The following is a 12,128-nucleotide window of genomic DNA, read 5'->3' as shown; positions in this document are numbered from 1 at the left end:
ATCTCGCCTCTCGGGGTTATTGTACCAGTACCCATAGCAGAAAGGGGTCTAGGGTGCTCTTCCAATCTTTTTGTGGTCCCAAAGAAGGAGGGCACGTTCCGCCCGATTCTGGACCTGAAGTGTTTGAACAAGTTTCTGAGTGTTCCATCATTCAAAATGGAAACAATCAGATCTATTCTGCCCCTAGTTCAAGAGGGACAGTTCATGACAACTATAGATTTGAAGGACGCTTACCTTCATGTGTCAATCCACAGAGACCACTTCAGGTTCCTAAGATTTGCGTTTCTGGACTAACACTTCCAGTTTGTGGCCCTTCCTTTTGTTCTAGCAAGGGCACCGAGAGTTTTCAGGAAGGTTCTAGGGGCGCTGCTAGCAGTGGCCAGATCCAGGGGCATCACAGTGGTGCCTTATCTAGACGACATCTTAGTTCAGGCGCAGTTGTTCAACCTCGCAGAGGATAATTTGAGGACTCTTCTCTTGCTTCTCCGATCTCACGGTTGGAAAATCAAGTCAGGAAAGAGTTCCCTGGTTCCCAGCAACAGGGTAGAGTTCCTGGGCACGATAATAGACTCTATGTCCATGAAGATATTTCTCACGGATCGGCGGTGCAGGAAGCTTGCGTCCACCTGTCTTGCCCTTCAGTCCTCCACGAGCCCGTCGGTGGCTCAATGTATGGAGGTGATAGGCCTCATGGTGTCAAGCATAGATGTCATCCCATTCGCCAGGTTCCATCTCAGACCTCTTCAATTGTGCATGTTGAGACAAAGGAACGGCGATTATTCAGATCTATCACAGCTGATATCCATGGATGCTCGGACTCGGAACTCCCTCTCTTGGTGGACCTGTCCGGAGCAACTGTCCGTGGGGACATCCTTCTTGAGACAGTCCTGGGTGATTGTGACCACGGACGCCAGTCTGTCAGGATGCAGAGCTGTTTGGGATGCCAAGATGGCACAAGGAAAGTGGTCCAGGGAGGAGTTTCTCCTTCCGATCAACATCCTAGAACTACGAGCAATTTACAATGCTATGAAGGCGTGGCCTTCTCTGGGGTCAGTCAGTTTCATCATATTCCAGACCGACAACATTACCTCGTTGGCTGATGAGGGAGGTGTTTCGGATTCTGGAATGGGCAGAGTCCCACGACTGCTCACTCTCAGCGATTCACATACCAGGCGTGGACAACTGGAAAGCTGTTTTTCTCAGCAGATATTCCTTCCATCCGGGGGAATGGTCTCTTCACCTCGAGGTGTTTGTGGAGATTTGTCACAAATGGGGAACGCCGGAGATAGATATCATGGTGTCCAGACTAAATTGCAAGCCACCTCGATACGGGTCGAGGTCCAAGGATCCCCAGGCAGAGCTGATAGATGCCCTAGTGGTTCCTTGGGGATTCAGCCTAGCTTACATTTTTTGACCGCTTCCACTTCTACCTCGAGTAGTGGCACGCATCAAACAGGCCATTCTAATTGCTCCTTTGTGGCCACGCATCAAACAGGCCATTCTAATTGCTCCTTTGTGGCCATGGAGGACGTGGTTTGCGGATCTTGTGGGGATGTCATCCTCTCCGCTGTGGAGGTTACCCTGTCGCAGGGATCTGCTGTCACAGGGTCCTTTTCAACATCGAAATCTAGATTCTCTGAGGCTGACTTCATGGAGATTGAACGCCTAGTCTTAGCCAAGAGAGGCTTTTCTGAAAGTGTGATTGATTCTCTTATTCAGGCAAGGAAGCCAGTCACTCGTCACATCTGCTATAAAGTGTGGAGGACTTACTTGTCCTGGTGTGAGAAGCATAGATATCCTTGGCATAAGGTGAAGGTATCCAGGATTCTGGCCTTTCTCCAGGATTTTTTGGAGAAGGGTCTTGCCACTAGTTTCTTAAAGGGACAGATTTCGGCTTTATCAGTTTTGTTGCATAGGAGACTCGCTGAGCTCCCTGACATTCAATCTTTTGTTCAGGCTCTGTCTAGAATCAGGCCTGTCTTTAGACAGTTGGCTCTGCCTTGGAGCTTAAACGTAGTCCTTAAGGTTTTGCAGAGGGTTCCGTTTGAACCTATGCATTCCATTGACATTAAGATTCTGTCCTTGAAGGTTCTCTTCCTGTTGGCTTTTGCATCGGCACGCACAGTATCTGAATTAGCTGTCTTGCAATGTGATCCTCCTTATCTGGTGTTTCATGCGGATAAGGCTGTACTTCGCACTGGGTTGGGGTTTCTCCCCAAGGTGGTGTCTAACCATAACATCAATCAGGAAATAGTGGTTCCTTTCTTGTGTCCTAACCCTTCTTCTTTAAAGGAGAGGTTACTTCTTAACTTGGATGTGGTTCGTGCCTTGAAGCTCTATCTTCAGGCTACAAAGGATTTCAGACAGTCTACATCTCTTTTTGTGGTGTATTCTGGGAAGTGCAAGAGGCAAAGGGCCTCTGCTACTTCCTTGTCTTTTTGGTTGAGGAGCTTGATTCATTTGGCTTATGAGACAGCGGGACATAAGCCTCCTCAGAGGATCATGGCTCATTCAACTAGAGCTGTGGCTTCATCTTGGGCCTTCAAGAATGAGGCCTCTATGGAGCAAATTTGTAAGGTGGCTACCTGGTCCTCCTTACACACTTTTACAAAGTTTTACAAATTTTTTGTTTTTGCTCCTCTGGAAGTTGTTTTCGGAAGAAAGGTTTTGCAGGCTGTGGTGCCCTCAGATTAGGGTCCGCCTTTTACCCTCCCGGTTTCATTCAGTGTCCTCTAGAGCTTGGGTATATGTTCCCAATAGTAATGAATGAAGCCGTGGACTCTCCTCCCCTTTATATGGAAAACATAAATTATGCTTACCTGATAATTTCATTTCCATCGAGGGGAGGAGAGTCCATGGCTCCCGCCCGTATCTCCATGGGGTGGACCTAAATTTAATCATCTTCTGGCACCATTTATATTCTGATATTTCTCCTACTGTTCCTGGTTCCCTTGGCAGAATGACTGGGGATGAGGGAAGTGGGGGAGGTATTTAAGCCTTTGGCTGGGGTTGTCTTTGCCTCCTCCTGGTGGCCAGGTTCTTAATTCCCAATTGTAATGAATGAAGCCGTGGATTCCCCTCAATAAAAATGAAATTATCAGGTAAGCATAATTTATGTTTTTATACTGGGGTTACCATTGCATTCCTATTGGCTGAAAATTTTAAATCAGCCAATAGGAATTAGGGCTGCTAAAATCCAATTGGCTGTTCAAATCATTCCTATTGCCTATACAAATGCCCTTTTCAGGGCAATGGGTGGATTAGGTTTTACTTTTTTTTTGTGGGTTTGGGGGGTGGGTGTTTGTATACTGTTAGGGGGTGTTTGTTTTTCTTTTGTATAAAAATAGCTGATTTCTTTAGGGCAATGCCCTACAAAAGGCCCTTTTAAGGGCCCTTGGTAGTTCATTATAGATTAGGTTTTTTTTAAAAAACAGGGTATTAGAATAGGAATCATTTTTATTGTTTTGGATTTTTGAATTTTGTTTGTTATTTTTTGTAATGGTAGGTTTTTTTATTTTTTGAAATTTTAGTGTTTTTTATTTTTGTAATGGTAGGTTTTAGTGTAAGGCAGCTTTGTTTTATTTTACAGGTAAGTTTGTATTGATTTTATCTAGGTAGTTAGTAAATAGTTTGTATTTAATTTATCTAGGTAGACTAGTTAGTAAATAGTTATTAACTATTAACTAAGAAGGTACAGCACTCTCCTATCACTAAATGTTATAGAGTGTTCATTATCCACTTAATCATAGGAGGTTTGTGTATTACGAGTGCGCAATTGTTGTATCTTTGCAGGTTTTTTACATCAACTTCTACATCGTCTTGTATTGAGTTGTCAGTTGTTATTGCCAGTGTCAAAAATGTCTGCAATAGTACCTATCAATAGCCCTACTTGCTATTAATCATGTAAAACATTTATTAAGATGTATTTGATTGTTCATGTTTTCTTCATATGCTGCACCATCCTGTTCCCATATGTTCACATTAAGATGTTTACAATAACATGTTTTTATATTGTTGATTGTTTTAATCTTTCTCTGGGTGTTTTTTTTATTGGATGCTATGCCTTTAAATAGGCTATGTCCGGTAGCAAACACCCATCCCTATGATTAAGTGCCTGTTTGCAGCATGAAACGCATAAGGGGTTAATTCCCTGTTCTATGCCTCCACATTTTTAATGTTTTTCAATAAATTTCAATTTTTATACATTCATTGTGTCCCACGAGTGCTGTACCTTCTTATATTGTACGATTTTGCGGCTGGCGCTTAGCCGCGCCTAATCTGCACCTCACGGGGCTGTGTCTCAGAGTTTCCCTTACAGCTGGGCGGCTTACGGCTCACCTCCCTACGTCACGCTCTGCAGCGGCCTTGTTTCAACTATTTACTAACTACCTAGTTAAAATAAATACGAACTTACCTGTGAAATAAAAATAAAACCTAAGCTAGCTATAATATAACTATTAGTTAAGTATTAGTTATTAGTAAGTATGTATTTAGTTTTAAATAGGTATTATTTAGTTAATAATTGTAACTTTAATTTAGCTCTATTATAATTATGTTAAAGTTAGGGGGTGTTAGGGTTAGGTTTAGGGGTTAATAGTTTAATTTAGGTTGTTGCAATGTGGGGGGCTGGCGGTTTAGGGGTTAATAGGTTTATTTAGTGATAGTGATTTGGGAGGCCAGAGGTTTAGGGGTTAATAGCTTTATTTACTGGCAGCGGAATATGGGTTAATATCTTTATTTTAGTGTGGGGGCGATGTTGGGGTGCAGGGGAATAGGGGTTAATAACTTTTTTCCCCTTAGACATCAATGGGAATGCGTTACGGAGCTTTTCATTCCGCGATCGCAGGTGTTAGATTTTTTTCTGACACACTCTCCCCATTGATGTCTATGGGGAAAGCGTGCACAAGCACGTCAAAGCAGCGCTTGTATTTTGTGCAGTATGGAGCTCAACGCAACCATATCGCACGCACAAGGTGGCTTTTCAAAAACTTTTGTTGCATTCGTTAAATACCCTCTATAGCGCAAAACTTGTAATCTAGGTGACAGTAATATCTAATTCATTTTGCAATTTAATTGTTAATCAAAGGGAATTACATATAAAATATTTTTTATGTTAGGCAGCAAATAGAAGGACTACGTTTAAAGCAAGACCAAAAGGGAATTACCGATGGAAAGAAGAAAAGAGATTATAAGGAACGTTTACAAGGAGAATCAGCAGGTGAAAAGCCTATAAAGAACAAGGGACCAGTGAGACCTATAGCCCGTGCTGCCTCCAGTAGCGGTGATATTTCAGAGAAAAAGGTACTAGAACGTATAATAAGCTTGTATAGTCTAAATATAGTAAAAATAATTTGTTGCACTGCCTAACTATATACATAGGAGCCAATAAATGATAAAATATAGTACTATTTTATCATTTTAGATCTATTTAGTATCTGTTTAAAGGGAATTTTAATTAACATACAGCTAGATTATGAGTTGAGCACAGTGGCGTATTTAGGTTTTGTGCTGCCCTAGGCACTCAAAGCCCTGCCCCCCCCCCAAAAAAAAAAAAAATTTAGGCCTGTTTTCCCCTTAATGTTTTTGTGGGTCAGTGTGTAAAAATTATTATTTTTTTTATTTTTTTCATAACAATTCAAAAGAAAATGAGCTAACAAAACACATACCATCTCGTACCATTTTCTCCCTTAGAGAAGGGAGAGACAAGAAGGGAAGGGGAGAAAAGGGAGGGAAAGGAAAAAAGGGAGGGGAGAGAGAAGTGGGGAGGGAGAGGAGGTAAAGAAAGGAGTGAAAGAAAGGAGCAAAGGAGGGAGTTTAGAGACGGGAGGGAGGGAAAGAAGGGAGGGAGGGAGTTGAGGGAGAAAGGGAGGGAAAGAAGAATACACTTTGAAGCAATCACTGCCCTTCACATGCAAAAATAATTTTTTTATTAATGGAACAGAAAACTTGATTTCTATCTAATGACACAATGAGTCCATGGATCATCTAATTACTATTGGGAATATCACTCCTGCCCAGCAGGAGGCGGCAAAGAGCACCACAGATTCTTTTGCCGATATCTCTATTATTGTATTTGTACTATCATTGCGCTATTATTGTATTTGTACTATCATTGCGCTATCATTGTACTATCATTGACAAAGCCCGGATGGGCGAAACTAGTCAGGAGTCTATGTGAGCGTTTGGGCGCTCAAATTTTTAACTGCCTAGCACTTCATGTTAAATTAGACCAACGATGATTATAACTATACTTAGTTAATTTGTGGAATAGTCTGGGTTGTGCCAGACTTAGCCAGGGTTGAATATATACAATATTGAATTATTTAGCCTATAAACTACCCTTAAACTAAACCAGAGAGGTTATGCTGAATGGCAAGCTTAGCAAGCGCAATGATAGTACAAATACAATAATAGAGATATCGGCAAAAGAATCAAACTGAACTTAAAGCTTTATAAACAGCGTTACTTATTTCACCTAAGGCTCTGTGAAAAATATACACAGAACCGAATAGAACTGTGTCACAAGACATTGCTTATAAAATGCAGAGACTTATATAGCCAAATACAAACTATACTGATACAGGGATTACAGAGATATGTTCTCTTGAAACAAAGATAAGGGCATTTGGAAGTCCTCAGTATATACAAAAGAAAATATAAATTGTGCCTTATTGGGGAATTACTGAGAGGGTAACGTCTCCAAAACGCAAAATAAAAATATTGTTACATTTTGAAGCCGTTCAGACTTTGCAAGATATCAGAGTTGTGCCAAAATTATAACTACTTTTTATAACGCCAATGTACACAACATAGTGTTACATTTTTCTAGCCACCAGAGGCAACTCTAGAATTTTGAATTTATATAGCGCTTTAGCTAACTCCACAGCAAAAAATTGCAACTGCTGTTTTACAAATAAATACACAACTCTCAGGTATACAAACAGAGGGAGTTTATTTAGAACCATTCCTGGATGACACTATATACATAAGGATTACTAGGGTACCCAAACATTCCTATAAAGAGTGCATAGTAGAGGATCACCTAACATACACAGTGTTGGGGGACTCTTTTCTTCTAAGTATAACATATTCAAGATTACAGTATTTTGGGGGAATTAAGATAAGCACCATAGGCCACTGATATTATAATTCTTCACCCAAAATAAGATATACAGTCCAATTGCATGATAGTGCTAGTGTCGATTTTAAAGTGTGTGTTACCCTTATTTTAAGTGCAATGTATAATAAAAGTTATATTTTATTTTTTTCCCGGTCTGGAAAAACCGCCTCAAAAGTCTAGGCTAAGAGTGCTTACTTGTGCATACTTTCAGGAGATATCCACAATCTAGTGAGAGTCTTCTTGGTCTTTTTGGAGTATTTATTTTTATGCATTTAGCACCATTCCCTATATAATATAAATCTTATAAACCAATAAACATTAAGTTTGGAATTATATAATAATAGGGAAATAGCCCTTGTGGTGCCTTTGTTCGTGGGTTGTAACAAAAGTAACAGTTGTCCTTTATCACAGATGCTTCCCTTCAGGTTATTAAGCTAGGAGCTAAGATGTCTGGTTTTGCCGTACTGGCCTGCAGAGCTTTATGGTTAAAATCTTGGTCTGCGGATGTGTTATCTAAGTCTAAACATTTGCTGATTCCTTACAAGGGAAAGATCTTGTTTGGGCCGGGCTTGACGGAAATAATTTCTGACATCACAGGAGGAAAGGGCCATTTCCTCCCTCAGGATAAGAGAAATAAACAAAAGGGACTTCAGACTAATTTTCGTTCCTTTCGAAATTTCAAAGGAAAGCCTTCCTCTCCCTCTTCCAAGCAGGAGCAGTCCAAGCCTTCCTAGAGGCCCAATCAGTCTTGGAACAAGGGAAAACAATCCAAAAAGCCTGCTATTGAATCAAAAGCAGCATGAAGGGCCTGTCCCCGATCCGGGACCGGATCTTGTGGGGGGCAGACTTTCCTTCTTCACTCAGGCTTGGGTTCAAGATGTTCAGGATCCTTGGGCGGTGGACATCGTGTCCCAGAGATACAAACTAGAGTTCAAGACCTTTCCTCCCAGGGGCAGGTTTCTGCTCTCAAGATTATTTGTATACCAGACAAAAAGAGGCATTCTTACACTGTGTTCGGGACCTCTCCGATCTGGGCGTGATAGTTCCTGTTCCGATTTTTTTTTCTAATTTGTTCATGGTTTCCAAAAAGGAGGGAACCTGCAGACCAATTTTAGATCTCAAGAGTTTAAACAAATTCCTCAGAGTGCCGTCCTTCAAGATGGAATTTTGTTATTTGTTCCATTCTTCCTTTGTTCCAAGAGGGTCAATTTATGACAACGGTAGATTTAAAGGACGTGTACCTGTATGTTCCCATCCACAGGGACCATCACAAGTTTCTAAGGTTTGCATTTCTAGACAAACACTTCCAGTCCATGGCTCTTCCATTCGGCCTTGCCACAGCTCCCAGAATTTTCTCAAAGGTTCTGGGATCCCTGTTGGCGGTGCTCCGATTGCGGGGCATTGCAGTGGTGCCTTATCTGGACAACATTCTGGTTCAGGTGCCATCCTTTCATCAAGCAAGATCCCACACGGAAATGTTGTTATATTTCCTGCAATCTCATGGTTCGAAGGTAAATTTGGAAAAGAGTTCCTTAGTTCCAAATACAAGGGTAATTTTCTTGGGAACCATAATAGATTCCTGAAAATTTTTCCGACAAAAGTCAGGAAATCAAAGATTTTCGATTCTTGCCTAGCGCTTCAGTCCTTGGCCATCAGTGGCTCAGTGCATGGAGGTAATCGGTCTGATGGTAACGGCAATGGACAGCATCCCATTCACGATTACAGCTGGAGCAAGAGACAAGGAATTCTCTTCTTTGGTGGTTGCCTCAGGATCATCTCTCCCAGGGAACCTGCTTTCACAGACCCTCTTGGGTGATTGTGACAACAGACGCCAGCCTTTTGGGATGGGGAGCAGTCTGGGGCTCTCTAAAGGCTCAGGGAACATGGACTCGGTCGGAGTCTGTTCTACCCATAAACATTCTGGAGCTGAGAGCAATCTTCAATGCTCTTCTGGCCTGGCCTCAGTTAGCCTTGGCCCAGTTAATCAGGTTCCAGTCGGACAATATAACTTCAGTGGCTTACATCAACCATCAGGGAGGAACTCTGAGTTCCTTGGCCATGATAGAGGTAGCCAAAATCATTCAGTGGGCAGAGACCCAAAATTGCTGTCTGTCGGCGATCCAAATCCCAGGAGTGGACAACTGGGAGGCAGACTTCCTGAGCAGGCAAACCTTTCACCCAGGGGAGTGGGAGCTCCATCCGGAAGTGTTTTCCAGCCTAATACTCAAATGGTGTCGGCCAGAATTGGACCTCATGGCATCTCAACAGAATGCCAAGCTTCTGAGGTACGGGTCGAAGTCAAGGGACCCTCAAGCTGTACTGATAAACGCTCTGGCGGTACCTTGGAATTTCAGTCTCGCATACCTATTTCCACAGTTCGCTCTTCTACCTCAGGTCATTGCTCGAATCAAGCAGGAGAGGGCGTCGGTGATCCTCATTGCACCGACGTGGCCTCGCAGGATTTGGTATGCAGACCTGGTGGACATGTCATCTCTTCCACCTTGGAGACTTCCATTGAGAAAGGACCTTCTACGTCAAGCGTGGATTTTCGGAATCGGTCATTGAGACCATGATTCAGGCTCGTAAACCTGTGACTAGAAAGATTTACCATAAGATATGGCGTAAATATCTATATTGGTGTGAATCCAAGGGCTACTCTTGGAGTAGAGTTAGGATTCCTATAATTTTGTCCTTTCTCCAAGAAGGTTTGGAGAAGGGTTTATCAGCAAGTTCCCTAAAGGGTCAAATATTTGCCTTGTCTATTTTGTTACATAAACGTCTGGCGGACGTCCCAGACGTGCATTCGTTTTGTCAGGCCTTGGTCAGGATCAGGCCTGTGTTCAAGCCAGTTACTCCTCCCTGGAGTCTTAATTTAGTTCTTAAGGTTCTTCAAGGGGCTCCGTTTGAGCCTATGCATTCCTTAGATATTAAGTTGTTATCTTTGAAAGTTGTGTTTCTTGTTGCTATTTCATCTGCTTGTAGACTGTCAGAGCTCTCGGCATTACAGTATGAGTCTCCTTACCTTATTTTTCTTTTCTTTTTTTTTTTTCCAAACTTTTTTTATTTTATTTTAGAAATAGAAACATTAACATACAATCAAACATTATTAATGAGCATTAAACATTAGTACATCTCAATTAAAGCATAAGAGCAATGATTTCTTACAGCACAGAATGATATCTTATATGATAGCAGTGTTTACAATGATTAGCTCAGAGTGCTCAACAGATATCGACTGGCGCCCCTTCAAGGAGCTGCATAATCTTACATCATCGAGTGAAACACTATACTACTGCGAGAAATACCTAAAATGATTAGTTTGATCACACCTAGGAACACTAGAAGTTCTATACTCGTCGCCTTTGAGTAGCAGTCATAGCGGTTAAACACCTGCGTACTAGTACCAGTACTTACAAACTTATAGTGGGCCTCAGCCAGTGGAGACATAAGTGGGCATATCTCAAGAGGCCGAAAATTGTTTACTTGCTAGGGAGAGGGGTTCACTACGGGGGAATTATAAGAAGGGAGGGGAATGCAGAGATGGGGTAAGGGGGGGGGTGGAAAATCCGTCCTTAGGAGGGAAATAAAGATGTGAGGGTCTATGCAGATCAGGGGGACCCAACCGGAGCCCGGCTGGTACCCCCTCTTTAGGCGCCTGGCACATGGCTCTGGGGTCATATCCTGCATGGTTATCATGCACACTATCCACCTACTGTTTATTCTGTGAAAGAAATTGCTCCCAGGGTTCCCAGATAAGGCTGAAAGTCACTGATTGATTTCTCATTCTATATACATAATCTTCCATGGATTTGACATAATTCAGGTATTCCACTACCCCCTGGCCCCTGCCACTTCGGAGCGTGAGCTTTCTTCCAATTCCTTGCGATCAACATTTTGACTGATGTAAGTAAATAGAAGAGCAGAGATCTCTTACTAGCAGGGATCTTCTGCAATCCCACATGCAGGAGGGCCAGACCCGGATTAGTTATTTCTGGTAGACCCAGACTGACACAAACCACTCTCACCTTTGCCCAGAGCGGTTGAAGTTTAGGGCAGGACCACCATACATGAAGTGGGGAGCCTACCTCCCCACATTCCCTCCAGCAAGCGGTGTGGGGTGGTCCGGGAATAGTACATGCAACTTAGTTGGCACAAGATGCCATCTAGAGATTACTTTAAAATACAACTCGTACATTGTGGTACAATGCAGAGTTGTTTTAGTTTTTGCTATTGCTTTAGACCATTCCTCCTCAGAGAATATAGCTTTCATTTCCACTTCCCAGGCGATCATATGTCTGGTCTTGGAGAGCACCGGATCTCCCAAAAGGCATCTGTAATGCGTCGTGAGGGGTTTATAGAGCTGAAGACCCGAGCTCCATCTGGACTCCCAAATAGTGGGATTTCTAACCTTAACCGACAAAAGACCCCAGACTTTCATCAGAGACCTTAAACTCAGGAGCTCAAATTCTAAGTGGCGTGGAACAATACATTTTGTTACCATTTCTCGGTGGGAAAGAAGGTGTTCACCACTAAAGAAGTCTCCTACTGTGGAAATCTCTCCCTGCTTCCATGCACTAATCTGCACATTGGGTAAACCCTGTAGAAGGGGAATTATAGGATGAATCGGGGAAGGATGAGGGGCTATCAAAGAATTGTGTCTCAACTTATACCACATCTTGTGGCACTCCCTGACCAGCTGGTTGGAGATGGTGAATTGAGAGAACCATAGTAGGTCTGAGAGGTCCATTTTTGCTGGGAGGGAGGCTTGTTCCAGCTCTCTCTATCTCGTGGGTGGAAGATCTTGACCCCATGCCGAGACATGAGTTATCATGGCAGCCTCGAAATACCCGGTCACACTTGGTAGACCTAAACCTCCTAGCTCCAGGGGGCCCTGCAGAATCGCAGCCGCTACTCTAGGCCTCTTGTTGTTCCAGACATAAGCATTAAATGTAGTTTGAAACTTTCGTAGTAGTCTCGACGGGACCTGCAAGGGAATACACCTCATAAA

The 12,128-nt window shown here is 42.7% G+C and overlaps 1 protein-coding gene across 1 annotated transcript in view; it reads left to right on the top strand.

Annotated features, from left to right (window-relative positions):
* TTLL13 (tubulin tyrosine ligase like 13) overlaps positions 1–12,128 on the top strand; it is a 162,880-nt gene that overhangs the window by 96,776 nt on the left and 53,976 nt on the right. Inside the window, exon 12 of the mRNA XM_053717702.1 lies at positions 5,118–5,301. Coding sequence (XP_053573677.1) covers positions 5,118–5,301 — 184 coding nt within the window. The remainder of the gene's footprint in view (positions 1–5,117; positions 5,302–12,128) is intronic.

This window comes from Bombina bombina, chromosome 6 (genome assembly GCF_027579735.1).
Source record: "Bombina bombina isolate aBomBom1 chromosome 6, aBomBom1.pri, whole genome shotgun sequence".
Taxonomy (NCBI): domain Eukaryota; kingdom Metazoa; phylum Chordata; class Amphibia; order Anura; family Bombinatoridae; genus Bombina; species Bombina bombina.
The sequence above is the reverse complement of the archived record's forward strand: the minus strand, read 5'-3'. Positions and strand labels throughout refer to the sequence as shown.